This window comes from Micromys minutus, assembly GCF_963924665.1.
Source record: "Micromys minutus genome assembly, chromosome: 14".
NCBI lineage: Eukaryota > Metazoa > Chordata > Mammalia > Rodentia > Muridae > Micromys > Micromys minutus.
In genome coordinates, this window is record NC_137983.1 from 165005 (window position 1) to 181792 (window position 16788).

At 49.8% G+C, this 16788-nt stretch overlaps 1 protein-coding gene across 2 annotated transcripts in view; it reads right to left on the bottom strand.

The window, feature by feature from the left end:
• The window catches only part of SIN3B (SIN3 transcription regulator family member B), a 35009-nt gene that overhangs the window by 941 nt on the left and 17280 nt on the right, over window positions 1-16788 (bottom strand). Inside the window, exons 7-18 of one of the 2 annotated variants that reach the window (XM_080929097.1) lie at window positions 15038-15127; window positions 14691-14809; window positions 12106-12313; window positions 11750-11866; window positions 10189-10427; window positions 8933-9116; window positions 6511-7054; window positions 6181-6350; window positions 3061-3234; window positions 2772-2864; window positions 578-672; window positions 96-300 (exon numbers count right to left, since the gene is read on the bottom strand). In XM_080929097.1, the coding sequence (XP_080785223.1) occupies window positions 96-300; window positions 578-672; window positions 2772-2864; window positions 3061-3234; window positions 6181-6350; window positions 6511-7054; window positions 8933-9116; window positions 10189-10427; window positions 11750-11866; window positions 12106-12313; window positions 14691-14809; window positions 15038-15127 (2238 nt within the window). Of the gene's footprint in view, window positions 1-95; window positions 301-577; window positions 673-2771; window positions 2865-3060; window positions 3235-6180; window positions 6351-6510; window positions 7055-8932; window positions 9117-10188; window positions 10428-11749; window positions 11867-12105; window positions 12314-14690; window positions 14810-15037; window positions 15128-16557; window positions 16680-16788 lie in introns of those variants that run through there. The other variant, XM_080929098.1, reaches the window with a different exon arrangement.

Sequence of the window (16788 nt, forward strand, 5' to 3'; positions counted from 1 at the left end):
TTCCTGGGGCCAGGGTGTGGGTATCCCAAGCTCTGGGTTTCAGGGTGAGGGGCTCATGGGTTCAGGGCTAGAGCAATTGGGTGTGGATGTGGCACCTGCTTGGCACGATATAGTGTCCCACGGCGGTACATATAGTCCTCGGAGTTGACGATGAACACCATCTTGTGCGTGCCCAGGCGGAAACGGCAGTCCACATCGCAAGCACTCTCCACACCCATGAGCCGTTTCCAGGAGCTTTTAGCTTCACCACGCATGGCACGTACCTGCTCACACTGCCAGCGCCGGAACTTCTTCAGGTTCCTGCAGGGATGTGGCCTCGGGGAGGGGACTTACAGGCTCCAAAGGCCAGGGAGATGGTGATGGAGGCCCACCCAGAGCCCAGCATAAGTCATCATCCTACCCCACTTTCTGGAAGCTTCTTCCAGCAAAGCTAGTGGTTACTCTCTCTGCTCCTTGGGTTGGGGGGGAGGGACACTGCCCAGAGATTGCCCCCTACATGTTCTGCATAGCCCCCCCATGTCATATCTCACTGCACACCAGGCACTGGCAAGCAGTGTGCATGGGGCCCTGCTCTCACCTCTGCAGGAACACTGGCTTCAACAGGAAGCCTTCAGTAGGCGAGTTGGATGCACCCTCAGTCCCCACATACTGCTCCACATAGCAAGCCAGGTGCTAGTAATGAAAAAAAGACAACCTTGGATAAGGTGGCCCACCTCTTATCCTGGACCCCAAATCTAAAGATCATGAGAATTTGTACTCTAACCCCAAATGTAAGGAAACCAGCCATGACGGACAGTCTGATATGCAGTGCATACAAAACCCCAGCTGATGCTTCCAGCAAAGGTTCTGCTGTGAAAGGACACTACATCCTGATGATACTTAGGTCTGGGACCAGCTTGTCATACCTCTATGGGTAAGTCTAGGCAGCCACATGGTGTTCTCACTTGGGAGGTACAATCTTAGTACAGGAAGCTGGACAGTGCAGAACATCAGAGTATAAAAGGCTTGGGCGTGGCTCAGGGGTGGAACATCTGCCTAGAACCCCCCTAGTGAGGGACTGGGGAGTAGATCTCCTACCTAGAACATACTTCCCCAGGGGGCTAAGGGTATGTCTGCGCATAGAGTGACAACCTAGAATCCCCCTGTGAATGGTTAGGCAAGTGGCTCAAGGGTAGAGCCTTTCCTAGTCTCCTAGGAAGGACCCTTAACTGAGAAATTGCCTCCGTCAGAATAGTGTGGACATGTCTGTGAGCCGTTTTGATTTCTAATTAATGGAGCCCCCAGCCTACTGTGGGCAGTACCACCCTGCTTATCACAGCAACAGGGACAAACCATGACTGTCTCGAGATAAACTCCATGAAATGTTTTCTCACCACTTGGGAAAGGAAAAGGACAGGGGGTGTGGCATCACTTGCCTTTGAATGTTGACTTTATGGGAGAGTGAGTGTGTGTTGTGGTTAAGATTATAGAGAAGGAGACTTTTGGCTGCAGCTGACAAGAGTGGAGTCTTCCTCTTCAAGAGGAGTGTCCAGAGGTGCCCTCAGATCTAGCCTATGCTACCTCACTCCTACCTCTCTGTGCTTAGCCAGTTCAGCAGAGGACAGAAAGGCGTATCCACCAAGCCACTTTGCATTTCCTGTACCATTTAGCTAGAAATAGCCTGGCTCAGAGAAAGGGTGGAGAGGAGGCTTGGTGTGTGTCTAGTTCTGGGCATCCAGGAACTTGGGACCAGTGTATGACCTCATTTGCAAATAAGGCACAGACAATCAAGGCGGGTCTGTACAGTGTGGCAGTCCTCATTTTATATTCTAGTTTGCAGCACTGGGGACAAAACCCAGGGCCCACTCCATGCCAGGCAAGTGTCTACCACCTAGCTACAGCCCCAGGCTAGCTATGAATTTATTTTTTTGTTTGTTTATTATTTCCTTTTGGTTTTTCAACACAGGGTTTCTCTGTGTAGCCCTAGCTATCCAGGAATTTGCTCTTGGAGGTCCACTTGCTTCAAGTCCTAGGATTAAAAGCATGCCAGCTAGCCCTAGGCTTTTTAAAAAAAAAAAAAAAAAAAAAAAAAAAAAAACATTCAAGGGGCTGGAAAAATGGGTCAGTGGTTAAGAGCACTGACTGCTCTTCCAGAGGTCCTGAGTTCAATTCCCAGGAACCACATGGTGGCTCACAACCATCTGTAATGAGAACTGATGCCCTCTTCTGGTGTGTCTGAAGACAACTACAGTGTACTTATATATATAATAAGTAAATAAATAAATCTTTTTTAAAAATTTTTTAAGAAAGGACCCCAGGACTGTGTTGCCACATCTAATAGAAGACACAGAACTATTCAGAAAGCAGAGCCACATAGAAAGAGAAAGGTGGGGTGATGGAACTACAAGCTCTCGGAAGTGGCAGAGGTCATGAGTGGCCTCCCAGCATCTCTGAAGGTTGGGACCTCTGTGCCCCTTCCCCCAGGCTTCCTGGGTGAGAGGGCAGGCCCTGCTTTAGCAATACCCTGATCTATGGTCACTTGTGGAGGCCACAGAAAGTTACTGTGCATTCTGATATTCTGAGAAATAGGCAAACAGAAGATACCAAGAGGACGCCGGGAAGGGGAGTGGATGGGGGGGAACACAAGCAAGCCCGGGTCCTCGGAGACTACTTTGGGACTTACATGGGTATACTTTTAGCTGTCAGCACGGTTGGTGCCTCTGTGATATGTGGTGTGAGCAGGGTCAAGGACAGAACAGCAAGCTGAGGGCAGATGACAGGAGCAGACTCACCTGTACCTCCACAGGGTCCTCAGCCTGCGCCTCTTCTGTGTCCAGGAGCTCTATGGTCATAATCACCTGGCCTCTGCGCTGCAGAAACATTACCTGGGGAGATGGCCATGGTCTGAGCTGCCATGACTCACTCCCATATCCTTCAAAGCCCTGGCACTGCCATGCAAGACAGAGGGACCCAGCAGATTCTACAGCCAGTCACAGGTATAATAACAGTGCCCCTGGCATCCTGTTCAGTCCTTTCCCAGCGGCCTTGGCCTTCAGCCCCAGGCTACCCTACATGTCTCACCTTGAAACAGTTCTCGTCTGCCATGCAGCGCTCTGCCTTCCACTGATAGCTGCTCTCCCGTGCAGCGCGGACACATCTGGAGGACAGGTTCCCACCCGCTGCCCCTCGCTGCTGCTCACTCAGGTACAGCTCCACCACTTTCAGACATACGTCATCACTCACCAGATGGTGCAGCTGGCAGGGAGAGAGAACAAGGCTACAGCTGCCATCCCTGAAGATGTTGAACAGCCCCACATAAGATACAAGTCTGTGACTGGGTCGTCAGGGGAAAATGAAGTGGTATGAGTAACAGTCTTTTTTTTTATTCCTTTTTCTAATAGGCAGACTAAACCAAACTAGACCAGAGAAGCACAGGTGCCTGGGTATAAAAGGTGTTCAGAAGAAACAAATGTACCCATCCTCAAGAGCACTGACCTTCCACTTTTATGAAGAGAGCTACAAAAAGCTGGGAGGCCTTAGGTGCTGTTGGGCATCTACACACCTCAGAGTGACTGCACGGACCTTCCTAATCATCAACACACCTCAGGGTGACTGCACGGACCTTCCCCATCATCAACACGCCTCAGGGTGACTTCACGGACCTTCCCCATCATCAACACACCTCAGGGTGACTTCACGGACCTTCCCCATCATCAACACACCTCAGGGTGACTGCACGGACCTTCCCTCTCATCAACACACCTCAGGGTGACTTCACGGACCTTCCCCATCATCAACACACCTCAGGGTGACTGCACGGACCTTCCCTCTCATCATTTCTGCATGAGGACATTGAGGAGGACATAGGGACAGGATTGGGGATATAAGAGGCCAGACCCAGAGCTCAGCCTTAAAGTGGACAAGGTGTCTACATGGCCAGAAGGGTAGGGGCTACAGTAAGAGTCTGGGGCAGCCACAGAAGGGGCCTATCCTGCTTATTCAAATTAGTTTATCTTCTTAAAATAGTTTCTACTGTCTGTGACAGGGTGAGGATGAAGGTGTATGGGTGAGTGTGGATGTGTGTTTTCACCCAAGGAAGCCAGAGAACAATGGGTATCCTGTTGCATCTGTCTCCTTATTACCTTGACATGAAGAATAAGGATGGAGTCCCCTACTGGATTTAGAGCCATTCTTATGTCCAGCAAGCCCCAGCCATCCTCCTGTCTCTATCTCCACAGCATGGGTTACACAAGTGTGTTGGACAGTTTTATCTCAATTTGACACAAGTGAAAGTCATCTGAGAGGAGGGAACACCAATCGAAAAAAAATGCCTCCATAAGATCTGGCTGCAGGCAAGCCTACAGGACATTTTCTTAATTAGTTATTGATGAGGGAGGGCCCCGCCCATTTTGGGTGGCACCATCTCTGGATTGCTAGTCCTGGGGTCTGTAAGAAAGCTGCCTGTGAGCAGCACCCTTCAATGGTTCTGCTTCACCTCCTGCCTCCAGGTTCCTGCACTGTGTTGAGTTCCCACCCTCACTGCTTTTGATGATGAATTGTCATGTGGCAGTGGACTGTTATATGGAACTTTAAGCTGAAATAAACCTTTTCTTGTCAACTTACTTTGGTCGTGGTGTTTCATTGCCTAAGACAAGAAGTAGGTTGCCGTGCCCAACTCCCTACAGGACCTTCCCTCTCATCAATACCCTATATCCCACCTGTTCCAGCAAGCAAAATGAGAGAGTCCTGGTGCAAAGCTGTGTCATCTGGAGAAGTCTTCCAAGCCCAGTTAGTTACAGGAAGTGCTTTACAAAGTTGTTTCTTCCTAAGGCTTAAAGGCCTTTTAATTATGTCTATTTATCCATTTATGTATGCGTAGATGTAGCAGCCATGCAGTTAGGACAGCTTCGGGACATGCTGGGGATTTGAATTTAGGTCTTCATGCTTGAACACAGCAAGCACTCCTATGCAGTGAGCTGTCTCCTCAGCCTGGAGAGGTTACTTTAGAGGCTTAGCCTAAAGACCTAGTCTGATCCAATCACCTAAAGCTAACAATGAGGCTGCTGTCCCCCACCTGACTGTCCTGACATTATGTGTACAGCACAGAAGCTCTACTTCCTCAGCTGTAGCAGCCACTGCTGTGGGCAGGAGCAGGAAGGCAGACTCACTCCTGGATCATAAAGTTGAGGTGCTTAAAGAGAAGGATGGGGGGGGGGGACATGTCAACTGCTGGCTGTGCTCAGCAGGATGGGCTGGAGAGCAACATGGTTGCAAGACAGGCTCTCTGGCTCCCCACAAGGACAGGACAGCCAAACGACCTACAGTGGTCACAAGAGGTCAGACCATGAGCCATTGGGGGAAATGCAACCTGAGCAAATCTCAGTCAGCAAACAGGACATGACCTCACCTATCACTAGGAGGCACAACTGCCTTATAGCAGGTCAGAGCCCATTGCAGATGTGACCCAGCAGGTGTAGGAATGAAGGAGAGGTCACTGCCAGCATGCAGCTACTTCCATACAACTTGGAACCTCTACGCAGAATCAGGGCGAGGAAGTTTTGCTCGAGAAAACCCACTGAGTGGCCTCTGGAGATCTAAGTACCTTCTGTCTATGTACTTTACACCAGAAGTCCTTGGGGGCCAGGGCTTGGCACAGCAGAGAGTACTTGCCTAGCACACTCAAGGCCCTGGTTTCCATGCCCAACACAGCAAGGAAAGGCACTTGCAGGCAAGTCTGACCACCTGAGCCGAGAGCTCCATCCCTGGACCCACACAGAAAAAGGAGAGAAGCATGTCCCGAAGCTGTCCTAACTGCATGGCTGCTACATCTACGCATACATAAATGGATAAATAGACATAATTAAAAGGCCTTTAAGCCTTAGGAAGAAACAACTTTGTAAAGCACTTCCTGTAACTAACTGGGCTTGGAAGACTTCTCCAGATGACACAGCTTTGCACCAGGACTCTCTCATTTTGCTTGCTGGAGCAGGTGAGATATAGGGTATTGCCTTAGAGATGGTTATAGTGCTAAATGTTATCAACTACAGATGCACTTTAAGGGGTTAATTCTGCTGTGTGAAATTTCAACTCACTGAAAAGTGTAGACTTGCTATGCAGACCCCTGTGTTGAAAAGACCAGTTTCCAAGGTGACAAGGACAGATAAGAGAGCTCCCCTGAGCCTGACCCCTGGCCAGCCTTACCTGGCGGGCAATGTTTTGCACCAGTTTGTCCATGGTGAAGCCAATGTAGGCATGGATGGTGAACATCTCTCGAAGAGTGTCCTCATACTGTGTGGGATCGATGCTCCCCTCCAACAGGCTTCGCACCATGTCCAGGAAGGCGGGGTAGTACTCCTCCAGCTCCACCTCACCTGGGGAAGGAGGGTGGTCACTTGACTCTCTTGCAGAAAGCAGAAGCCAGAACTCCCTGGAGCCTTGCTAAGGAGGCCCCACCCCTGGTCCACCACCACCCTCCATTAAGGTAGCCTAAAGGGACAGAGGCTAGCCCAGAGCCTCGGCCCAGGCACTCACTGGGCTGCTTGAGTCGCAGCTCCATGGCAGGGTCTGCGGCCTTCTCACGGCGGCCCTCGCACAGCAGCTGTTCCCTCTCCTGCTCCCGCCGATGCTCCAGCAGCTGCTTCTGTGCCTGCCGGTAGATCTTGAGCAGGCGAGCGCACAGCGTCTGGTGCAGTCGCAGGAAGAAGTACCAGTTGTTGTTGGCGAAGAACAGGCTGTATACATCGTCCATGGCCTTGGGCAGCTCTGGCAGCCCATCTGCGGGGGACTTCTCATCTGTAGGCCGGCGGCGCTCTGGCTCAGTGCTGTCCTGGTCACGCTCATCAGCAGAGTCATCAGAGGTGCCAAGGCGCTGCTGCGAGAAGAACAGGCTGGGCAGAAAGCGGTGAAGCAGCTGGCGGATGGTGCCCTGGTCCTCTTTCTGAATGGCTGGCTGCCGTTTCACATAGTAGCTGATGAGTGCTGCCGCGTCCTCTAGGATCTGCCGGTCCTCGTACACGAATATAAGGTGCGGCTCACTGGAAGGCGCACTGCGGCCTTCTGAGTGCTGCTCCTGGTGCTGCAAAGGGTGGCAGTCAGCAGGCATGGCCTGCCAATCTCCCAAGCCCCGCCTCCAGCATAACAGCCAGCCTCCTCAGAAAGGATGAGTGACCCTGGCACTCACCTCTGGAGTAAGGGCCATTTATCCAACCTTCTTCTCATCTCACAGTCACATCTGCCCTGGTAGGGCCCAGCCCCCAGCCGGCCTATAGCTCTCAACTAGGCAAACCAAGGCCCTCTCACAGAAGGTGAATGTTAGCACTAGAGGACTACAATGAAATGAGAGGTTTCCCACAGACCTGGCCAAAGGCTAAGGTCTCCGTGGGGTGAAGCTCAGAGTTCAGAGTGGCTCAGGAGCCTCCAACCATCTGTCAGTCAAACACTCAGCTCCACTATTCACAGGGCTCAGCCCCTCCCCACTCCATTAAAATAGTGTTACCTGCCCAGTTCCTTAACCAATAAGAGATGGGGGATGGGGGAGATCTCCCCCAGGCTCTTAGAGACCTTAGCCCTTGGCCTGCTGTCTGTAGTAATCTCTTAGGCCAGGCTCCTTCCTGCTATGTACAAGGCCTTTGAGCATGCTGGCTGCTCATTGTTCAGGTGAACCTCTTTCCCATCACTACCCCTTAACGTTGATCTGGATAATGGCATTTCCAAATCCAAAGGTAACCACTACCTGCTCCTCCCTCAACTCTGCACTCAGCCTTTTGATTGGCGGCAGCACCAACTCCAAGCACTATGTCTTTAGATAGAACTGAGTTTCTTCTTAGCTCTCAGTGGTCAGTGCATGGTGAACTTCTAAGGGATCCCTCAAACACCATCTCTGGCAGGATCCAGTTTGCTGGTTTGCACTTACTAACTCAAGGCCAGGAAGCTCAACTCAGTACTTGGAGACCCATGGCCCTGACCCAATGTTCTAGCTACTACAGAGCCCCGACACAGGCTAGGGCTTCTCTAGCCTTCCAAAACCCTTGTTTAGTTCAGGCCACTGTGCTTTGTCAGCTGGGCCATTTGGGAAGAGTAGCCATGGAGGGACTGCCTTGCATCAGGGTGGTCCATGGGGCACTTCTCAGCTCCTGCCTCAAGTTCCTGCCCTGATAGCCCTGAAGATGAACCTGAGGGCTGAATCAACATTTCCTCCCATGTTACCTTCTTTGGTCATACAGCTTATCACAGCAGGAAGTAAAGTGAGTTTGTTAGAACTCTGATACAAAGTGTCCCAAAGGTTTGGTCCTCCTCAGTAGAGCCAATCACACCATGAGGGCTCATGGACAAATGACATAAGAGTGGCTCCCTAACAAGTATTATTGGGAAGCTGGGCAGGCTGCCTGTGCCTCACCTGAGATCTCCCTTCACCATCATGTTCCCATCTTGCTAGAGCCTAAGCAATGGAGGAGTTAGGCAGCTATAGGCTGAAATTTCTAAACTCATGAGCCAACACCAACCTTCTTCGTGTTGAATGGTTTCTCTCATATGCTTGTCATAGGAATGGAGACCGATTTACTAACATATAGACACCTCAAAAGATCTTTTCTCTTATGTGGTTACCTGAATTTCAAACCCAGGCCTCAAAATAGGCAAGTGCTCTACCCTACACTACCACCTCTGCCTTCAAAGGTCAGGCTAGGGGAGCTGCAGAGATGGCTCAGGAATTAAAGGTGCTTGCTGCTCACAGCCACCTGTATCTCTAGCTCCAAGGGGCTAACACACTTCTGATCTCTGAGTGACTTATAGACAAACAAAAAAATCAATCTGTACAGCAGAAAGAAAGCCTAGAGAAAGTCTAGCAAACAGCAGCTTTCCCACCTTAGTTTTCCCACCTCTAAGGCAAACAAGGGCTGTATGGTTGTGGGTCCAGGTGTGAGGAGGTTGGTAGTGCCTGCCCAGTATGCCTCACCTCGTCATAGACACTTTCAATCTCATTGAGCAGGCTCTTAGAGCGCAGAGCCTTGGTGTCATTCTGCTTGAAGTTCACGGCCTGGTGGTCCAGGGACTTGAGGTATGCTTTCTCGTACTGCTCACGCCAGATCTTATTGAAGCCCTGCTGGGCCTCCCGCCACTCCTCCTCCTTGGCCTTCAGCCTGTAGGGAGAGGGACTCAGTGCCTAATGCCCAAACCTCCTGTGACCCCAGGAGAAGGGCCCAGCTCCCAGCTTCCTCATAACAAGTACACATTTGGTCTGTAGGGAACAAAGCAAGCCAAACGAGGGAGGCTAAGGCAGAAGGATGTCCACTTCTGGCTGGCCTGGGTTACAGTGAGAAAGCCCCATCTCAAAAAAAACAACAAAAATGGGCCTGGCACCATGGTGCAAGAATGTCACTTGAGGATCTGGAGTCAGAAGGCTCCTTAGGCACATTGTAAGTCTAATGCCAGCCTGAGATACATAAGACCCTATCACCAAAACAAACAAAGTAAACACCTCCCACACAGAGGGGGGAAAGGGAAGTGATTCTACATAGCCAACATGGCTACTTAAAAATTTTTTAGCTTATTATTTTGTGTGCATGTGTGTGCTGTGCACATGCATACGGTGACCCTGGGGTTACAGACAGCTGTGAGTCACCATGTGCCATGTGGGTGCTGGAAACTAGACAGGCTCCTCTGGAAGAGCAGTATGTTCCTAAATGCTAGCCAGCTCTCCAGCAGTGACTGGTTATTTAGTTCTCCACCTCTTCCCAGATTCCCAACAGCCCACACAGTTGTCACTAACCCCGCTGAGCATCACAGCTCAAACCTGTGGTCTAGCATAGGCCTCCATGGCATGTCAGTAGACAGTGGGCTAGGGATCCTTATGTTTTCTGTTACAACCCACCCTTTGCATCCCAGGTCTTAACCAGACCCAAGTGGGGCACTGAAGAGAAGGCTACATCTCCACAGGACACAGAGCACATGTATTACCACAGGTGCTATAAGTCACCGAGAGGTCAATGGACAGGTACACATGTGTAGATTTTTATGTAAGCAAAAGGTGAGACTGCATGCCCATACCTGGAGATGAATGAGACCACATGAGATGCCCAGGAGCCTGGTTGTAAAGACTCTGCTCAGGACCAGGTCAGCTGGAGGCTGACCTGAAGACAGAGTCAAGTGACTCCATCAGTCAGGAACCCTGATATCTCCCGAGTCAGGGAGGGGAGCAGAAAAGGGGAATACCTTTTCAGAACGACAGGTACAGCGGTGGCAGGGTTCCTCTTCAGGCTCTCAATGACTTCTGAAGCCTTGTCTCCATAGATGCGGTATATGGCACGGCGTTGAATCACCTCTGATGTGCCGCCGAGGCAGTCATCCAGGCGGAGCTTCTCCTGGTCCTCAGGAGCCATCCGGGACAACTTCTTCTGAACACTCTCCAACACTCGGATGGTGGCCAGGTTGGTCTCGAGGACAACATCCAACTATAAGGAGAAGGCAGGCATAGTCAGAACTGGGGACTGGTGGGTGGTTAGAAGCCAGTAAGTGTGGGGTCTACAGAGCACACCTGTGTGGGAGGGGCAGCATTCCAGTGACAGCAGTGTCTGTCACATGCCACCACTGGGAGTCACTTAACACACACAGACTTGTACTGGAGCTATCATGAGCACTCTATCCCCCCCTCTCTCCCACCACCACCCCCAACAGTCTGATCACCTGCCCCAATGCCACAGTGAAGTTTAGCAGTGGGTATGACAGTATTAATAGGAGCAGGAAGACTGCGTTTTAAAACAACCTTACCTCAAACAGAGCACAGGACCTGGTGCTCCAGCCACAGACTGTCCTCATGGCTGGCTGGCAATGTTTAGGAATGGAGGTGTCCACAACTTTGTGTCCCAACCACCATGGGGTACACCGTAAGTAGGCTTTGCCAAATATGGCACCTTTGAATTACACTTCCCAGCAGCTGCTAGACTCTGGTTCATATAAACTGTCTTGTCACAGCAGAAGCTAGAAACACACACACACACACATACACACACACACACACAGGGGAAATGGTGGAGGGCACACACTCGTCAGTCATCCTAGCACAAGTCCTTGGGCTACAAAGAGAGACATTTCAAAAAGAAAAGGGCTGCAGAGCTGGCTCAGGGGGTAAGAACTCTGGCTGTCCTTCCAGAGAACTGGAATTTCATTCCTAGCACCCACATGGTGGCTCATAACTGTTCCTAACTCAGGTTCCAAAGAAACACTGACACACATAAAATAAAAATAAATCTCAAAAGACATGCAATATAAGCTCATAAAGGGATTCAGGATGAAATGAAAGGCACTTTATTAGTCTGTCCCCAGCAGGAACACTTAGTTGGGTCTGAAGAGCTCAATTACAACTTCAATATGAAATGAAGCTAACTTAGCCAGTCAGTGGTGATGCACACCTTTAATCCCAGCAGTTGGGAGGCAGAAGCATCAGAGTCTCTGAGTTTGAAGCCAACCTGTCTACAGAGTGAGTTCCAGGACAGTGAGAACCACACAGAGAAACCCTGTCTTGAACAATCAAAAAAATAAAAATAAAGTTAACTGAGTTTAAGCTAACTAACAGTGGTCTTAAGCTGAAAGGAAGGGGTTAGTGCTGTGCTGTAGCTCAAGAGCTGGCAGAGCTGGCAGCCAGGGGGAGCTGCTCCACACCATTGGCACCCTTTTGTGGTAGGGGAAGAGACTACAGAACTAGGCTGTACAAGGAAGGTGCTGGGCTGGGAGGACAGAGGACAGCAGGACAGCCAGCCAGAGGTATTTCACCTACTTCAAATCTCTCATCCTCACAGCGATGCAGCTGCTCTTCATAGGGTGTCTTCTTGGAACTGACGAAGGTGGAGTCTTCAGACCAGGATGGGAAGGAGACCCACGTATCATTCAGGACCTGGACCAGAGGACACGGTGTCACTAAGTACACTTTGGGACAGGGCAAAAATGACCAGTGACCAAAAAAATGACCAAGTTCCCACTCCAGTGTGAGCTATAAGCACTGCTATCCAACAGGGCATGAAGCTCAGGTGGCCTTTGCTGATACGCCTCAGGTATCAAATGCCATCAGGAAGTCTGGACCCTGGCCCACAGCTGTGAGCCACAGAGGGCTGACCTGTACCCCAAAGATGCTACCTCCTTGCAGATGGCAGTTCTTCCACTGCACTTGGGCTGCTGGTAGGTCTTGGGAAGTGCCCGATAGCTGGACCCTATTCGTTTACAAGATGCATAGTCAATTTCTCTGCTTATGCCGTCTCCAGACCGGTCACTCATAGGTGGTGCAAAGGACAGCTCTTTCACTCCCAGGAAGGACTTGAATTGTGCAAAGAGTTCTGGAAATTTCCTTCAAAGACAGACAGAAATTTAAGTGAACACTAGGCCTTTGGAGAATATTCTGGAGTCATGACAATAGCCTTGTAGATGTAGAACTTCAAGGATGGCCTAAAGGAAAACTCAATGTTAGGAAAGGTAGGAGGGTTCTCTCCCACCAACACCAATCAGAGCCTTATAGCTCTAGAACATGCCAGCTGCACTAGATTACAGCCACAAAGCACATTGGGAATAACCTCTATGGGTCTCACTGCCTTGATTTTCTGTCCCCTAGCTTAAAGTAAGAGGGAGCTAGAGAGATGGCTCAGTGGTTAAGAGCACTGGCTGCTCTTCCAGAGAACCAGGGTTCAATTCTCAGCACCCACATGGTTGCTCACAACGGCCTGTAACTCTAATTCCATGGAATCTGACACTCACACAGGCATATATGAAGGCAAAACACAAATGCACATAAAATAAAAATTAAATAATTAATCAACTAAAAAATCAGAAAAGGAAAGAAAAAAAACAAAGCAAGTAGAGTGGCACACCTCTTTCATCCCAGAACTCAAGAGGCGGATCTAAGTAGATCTTGGTAAGTTTTAGGCTAGCCTGGTCTATAGAGAATGTTCCAGCACAGCAGGACTATGTCTCAAAAAACAAACAAACACTCAAGTGTCTCAACAGCCCTGTGACCAGCCAGTCAGCAAAAATTATTCATAGCCAATTTGTACCCAAGCCAGTCTGGAATTGAACCTAGTTCTAAACTAGACATGACCTCCTTTAAGTTATTCAAAACACAGACAGACACTAGCCTTGACCCTGAGCCCAAACCTCCAAGCACTGGCTGTACCCAGGCTTGGGCAGAGCACCGCTACTCCTCGCTATCCCTCAGAAGGTCATAGGCATCACAAAGTTCCATGGGTCCTATACTGAAGTCCTGGGGTAGGCTGGGTCAGTCTCCCTTCTACTGTTTTCTGGTGACTCCAGTGGCTGTTGCAGCTTAAGGAGGATGAAACTGGACTCCAAAGTCAGAAGCCCAGGACTTCTGGGTCATTGCCCCTGATCTAGGCCAGGTACCACACACTACAGCCATGACTGTTTCTGCAAATAAAGCTTTGTTGGCACCCAGTCCTGCCTTATTTTCTTACTTCTGTCCATGGCTGCTCTAGAGGACAGAACAAAGAACAGCTGTGTCCAACAGGGCTGTCTTCCTGGGTGAAGCTTCCCTCCTTCATGAGCGCAGCTTCTCCCCTCAAAGCTTCTTGTGGGCTCATTCTCAGAAGTCAGGATGGAAATGCATGTCAATGGGACACTTTACAGCAACTGACATCCAATGCCACCTCAATTTCTGTTCTTTTTTTTTTTAATGTAATACCTTCTGTTTGTATCCCATGTGTGCAGGGAAGGCACATGTGACATGCAAGTCAGCAGACTGTCAACTGCAGGAGGATAATGGGGAATATGCACAACATAGTATACAAATACATACATGCGAAAACGTGAAAAACACAAAAAGAGACAGTATCATTAATAGAAATGTGCAGCTCAACACAGCATACGCTCAGGCTGCATCCTCTTACAACAGGAGGGGGTGCCAGGAACCTGGCCAGCATCCTATAAAAAGATGGAACTGTACATCACCAGTTCCCAAATATCAATGTCTACAACTTGTAAATTGCAGGCAAAATGTCTACTCAACAGTTATAGCTCCCACACTGTCATAAAATCAAGTCATAATCTGAGCCATGGGAAATCAAGGGCGCTGCACACACATGGTATACAGGGTCACTCTAAACCCATGGACAGTCAACTCCTGTCACCTACTAGCACCAGGGTCATGCTCTCTCCAAGTCATTCTTTTACAAATGTGAGCCTATCAGCAATAACCAAAACCACAGATGGGTAAGATGGGTCAGTGGGTAAAGGTGCTTGCTGTCCATTTTGATAACCTGAGTTAGCTTCCTGAGACACATGACGGGAGAGAACCTACCTGAAATAGTTTCATGTTCACCTGGCTTCAAGTTGCTGATTTTGGCGGAGCTTTACAGTTTCTTCTGGATCAAACTATCTGCCGTTGCTAATTTGTGAATGGTGACTGCTGAATAGCCCCAAAAAACTTTTCTAACAGGTCTACAACCCATTTTCTATTAGCCTTTCTTTTCTACTGCCTCAGGTGGGTGGTGGGCTAGAAGGTAGGTTGAAGCATTTAAGACACCTTATTAAAGTAGGTTTTAAATATTCTAAGCCTATACCCAACCAAGAACTTGTCCTCTGGTCTATACCTGTGTACACATAGGAAATAAACTGTTTAGAGGAACAAATCACATAAACAAACTTTGCGGCTCACTTGCCCTGGGTCTGGCTGGGATAGGAAGAAGCCTGGGAGTTAGAAGTAAGGAGCTACTCACCCCAGGAATGGACTGACAAGCTGCAGCAACTCAGACCCGGACACCAGCTCCTGATTAAAGAGTGCAATGCAGCGCAGAAAGTTCTCGTACACCTCCTGGCTCTTCAGCACCCTGCGCACCTGTGGGAGTAAGAAGATACTGACACTGGAGACACAGCTGTAAAAGGTGTGTGCACCAGGCACTGCAGAAACCACATAGATGTGCCTGCGTGGAGGGGCACGTGCATCACCCTGAACCGTCTGGGCTGGCTCTGCAGCCTACACTGCCCTCTCCCACACACCACACTGGCCCTGCTTCCAGAAAGCAGCTGTGTCCAGATGAAGAGGGCCTCAGAGGGCCTCGCTCACCTTGTCAAAGAAGGAGAATTCCTGCAGTGTGCCGTATTTCCCCACGGCAGCAATGGACAGATCTTTGGTACCTCGGAGCTTCATCTTCTTCTGCAGAGAGAAACCCTTGGCTTAATGGTGTATCCCCACAACAAGGACCAAGGATGCATGGAACCCAGGGAAGCTTCAAATGTAACCATTAGGACACTGTCTCAGACACACTAGGTATATCTGGCTGCCCAGCATCAGGGGGCTTGCTGCCCCTCCTAGGTCTTGTTCGAGGCAGAGCCCCCAAGGACCTGAGGAAAGGCAATGCCTACAGCAGCACTCTATCAGATCTTTGGGTCTGGTGCTGAGGACACTTGAAAGGCTGTGGACTACGTGCATATGTAGTAATGGTCCAAGCTCCACAAGAGCCAGGGAAGACTTGCAGCCTCTGCATGATTTGACAGCTGCTGGGGAAACAAACCCAGGGTCTCACATGCATGTGCGGTAAGTTCTGCAGAATTAAGAGCTCAGGCCTCACAGGGGCTGGGCAGGTGCTTAAAGGGGAAATGGAACCAAGATGTGGTGAATGCTCCATAGATATGAAACCTAAAGACTTCACACAAATGGAAAGACAATGACTGGGAAAACGGAACCCAGGACTTCAGGAATGCTCAGAAGATACCAAGAGAATCAAGCGCATCACATATTCCACAACTTTGTGAAATAGAACCTAGGACCTAGCACATGCTCAGTAGAAATGGACTAGGAAAATGAAAGCCAGGGCCTCACACATGCTCAGATATTAACTGGGAATCATTAAACCAGGCCCTGTCTGAGGCTGGCCTACACCGAGTGGAGAAAGGCTGTGCAAGCACCAAGAAAACACCCTGGGAGTGTGCTCTGGGAAAACCCTGGCCAGGTACATGCTCAGTACATGTTAGTGATGATGGGGTACCTCAGGTGCTAGGGCTAAACTTGGGGACCCGAGATAGCACTGTGCCAGTGAGCTGCTCCCCAGCCCTTATCCCGGAACTCAGGGACACAGAAACCAGTTCTATTTATCCTGTGGGTCAAAGGGTGACTAGGAGGCAGGGAGGGGGTAGCACCGGTAGCATCCTGAGGAAGCCAGGTGTAAGGCTGTGTGCAGACACTGTCTCTGCACTTAAGAGGCAGGAAAATGACAGCGTGTAAAAAGCCATGTTAATTTCCAAATGAATCCTGACGTTCTCTGATCTTGGAGACAAGCCCCATTCATACATACACATCACACATACATATGAATAGGCCAGACCTGGGCCTGCATTTGACCCAGGTTCATGGTATGAAGCACACTGCTGCATAGCCATCCCCAAAAAGTGAGGTAAAGATGAAAAAGATAGCACAGTAGGAGATCCAACCGTATCCTAAAGAGGTCCCACTGGCCAGCCCAGGACAGTTTGGGTGTCAAGATACCAGTAGTGAAGTGTGACTTGAGGTCGACACCGCTGCACATAACTAAATAAACGAAAATGCCAAATCACTTTATTACTGTAGAAAGTCAACTAGAAAACAGTGACAGATCTAGAAATCCACCATCATGGGTGATGAGCGGGACAGGAACTGTTGCCAGCCACCTTCACTCCTCAGCTGTGCAGTAACCAAACCACACAACTGCACATTTCAACTGCAGCCTCACCTACAAAAGAGTCACGACAGTGAAAAGGAGAATGAGCAATGTGCCATGCCCGTCCTTCCAATTCCCCCTTCCTCCTCACAGCAAGCTGAGTCAGGAGAGCGGGTGAGTG